General features: G+C 42.4%; 1 protein-coding gene across 1 annotated transcript; it reads right to left on the bottom strand.

Moving 5' to 3' along the window:
- Nucleotides 1-415: 415 nt before the first annotated feature.
- On the bottom strand, nucleotides 416-1,255 carry LOC149262962 (F-box/kelch-repeat protein At5g15710-like). Its single transcript, XM_089384114.1, has one exon. It carries the CDS (start codon nucleotides 1,253-1,255, stop codon nucleotides 416-418), a length of 840 nt encoding a protein of 279 aa, XP_089240240.1.
- Between the last annotated feature and the right edge of the window lie 594 nt (nucleotides 1,256-1,849).

Below are 1,849 nucleotides of genomic sequence, written 5' to 3'. Positions count from 1 at the left end.
CATAAGTCTTTACCGTTTTTACCTTAGAGTCCGACGGTGGATTGTTATCTACAGTTTGTTTGGTTGCAGAATTGGTATTAGAACACCATTACCATCAACGTCTGCCTCTCTGAGTTCGTGACAGCAGCAATTTCTGTTTGTAGATGTCAGGACGGTTGCCGAGCGAGGGGAAGCCTTCTTCTTGGTCTTCAAAATCGACGGCAGTACTCAAGTGTGACCCGGGTTCATTCCCCGGCAATGGCTATTGACGTTTTGCCTTCCTGCGAACGCCTGTTCAATTGCCATCGACGCAGTGAAGAATTCGAATTCTGCGCTAGAATCAAATAACGAACGTGGCCGCAGCAGAAATTTTGATGTTAAAAATTAATATTGGATGCTACATGGGGAAGACCACACGATAAGAGAGCTTTTTGTATCACCCAAGTTGTTCAATGTATTTGAAGCGCTTCAAGTGGATAACAAGAATACGAGGAGGGATCTTAATTTTCATTCTTTTTTGTGCTTCTTGCAAACTACAACACTTGTCACAAAAGAATGGGGTTGGTAGGCATGTCTGAACCGTCTGCCTCGTCTGGGATAGTGAAAACCTGATGCCATACGTTTCATCACCTATCGAACGACAGTGAAAGTAGAATGTTCCGTCGTAAGAAACAGGTTTATCGTACACTCTAAAATCGTCCGAAATGTATCCCACGATATTCCATCTCTTCCGGGAAGGTTCGTAAATTTGCACCATCCGAGGTCCGATCAGATTTACAACGACAACTCTGTACGAAGCGTCAGAGTTGTTAATCTTATCGAGAACGTTGAAGCCAAAGTTTAGAGCGGGAATATCAACAAACGCTTTTGTATAAGGGTTGCAGATCCTTCCGTCTAAGGAATTTTTTCCGGTGGCCAAGATGAGTCCTGGAATGGACTGGTGGCAATAAAACCTACAGGGTATCCCCGTCCAGTCCTCCATGATAGAAAGCGTGAAGCAGGAGTTAATCCAGGTGCGTGTGTAGAAACAGAATGTCATCCATGGCATTTCCGGACCGTCACCGCACAATACAAGCCGTGGCTGCTTCCGGGTGAGAGACACCTCGGCCCACATTGATAGGAAATCATTCGAGGAAAGCAAGTCGTTCCATTGCTTGCAAACCAGGCGATACCTATACACATACTCCACAGGCAGCCGAGCAAATATCTCCATTTCAACGTCAGGTGGTGCTACGTTGAACCATGAAACGATTTCAGCTGTGTTCTGCATGTCCATATCTATAACAGAACAGATGTGAAGATTTCTGAATGCCTGCCTCACAAATTGAATATATTTTCTGTCTTATCTTGCAAACCTGAAAAACTTGTCACAAAAGAACTTGTCGTCAGCATTAAGCATGTACAACTTGTTTCATTTGTAAGTGTTCCCTGAAATATTTTATGAACCCAGCTGAGAACAGATGGCATCTGGCTCCAAGAAGGTAGTGTTGTAGATTGACAGAAATTAAAAACAAGGCACTGAAAATACCAGTTGCGCCTTGTGGGCGAGGAAGGATTAGCTCCAGTTGAGGTTCTCATGAACAGGACATGAATTCAATTTTTTAAACAGGTTGAGGTAGTATTTATTTATGTCTTTACATGCACCATTTTGCATTGGGAATCTACCTTTTGAGTTTCTCCTCAACAGTTTAAGCTCACTATTTTTAGCCAAATTTTTAAGTGGTATATGTTGAAAGTTGGTCTTAACAGTTGCTCCAAAGCCTACCATTAAGGCTTGATATTGTTTGTAGAAGAAGATATTGCATAATTGCTCACATTCTTTATTTGCCCACTGCTAAGAAAAATGGCTAAGCTTGAAAGAATATTAGAG

This window comes from Pinus tabuliformis, chromosome 6 (assembly GCF_031772625.1).
Source record: "Pinus tabuliformis cultivar Carrire ecotype Pingquan chromosome 6, CPIR1, whole genome shotgun sequence".
Taxonomy (NCBI): domain Eukaryota; kingdom Viridiplantae; phylum Streptophyta; class Pinopsida; order Pinales; family Pinaceae; genus Pinus; species Pinus tabuliformis.
Note: the sequence above shows the minus strand (reverse complement) of the source record. Positions and strands in the feature narration are given on the sequence as shown.

Coding starts and splice junctions, on each gene's coding strand:
- LOC149262962 (XM_089384114.1), bottom strand. CDS start 1,255: ATGGACATGCAGAACACAGCTGAAATCGTTTCATGGTTCAACGTAGCA.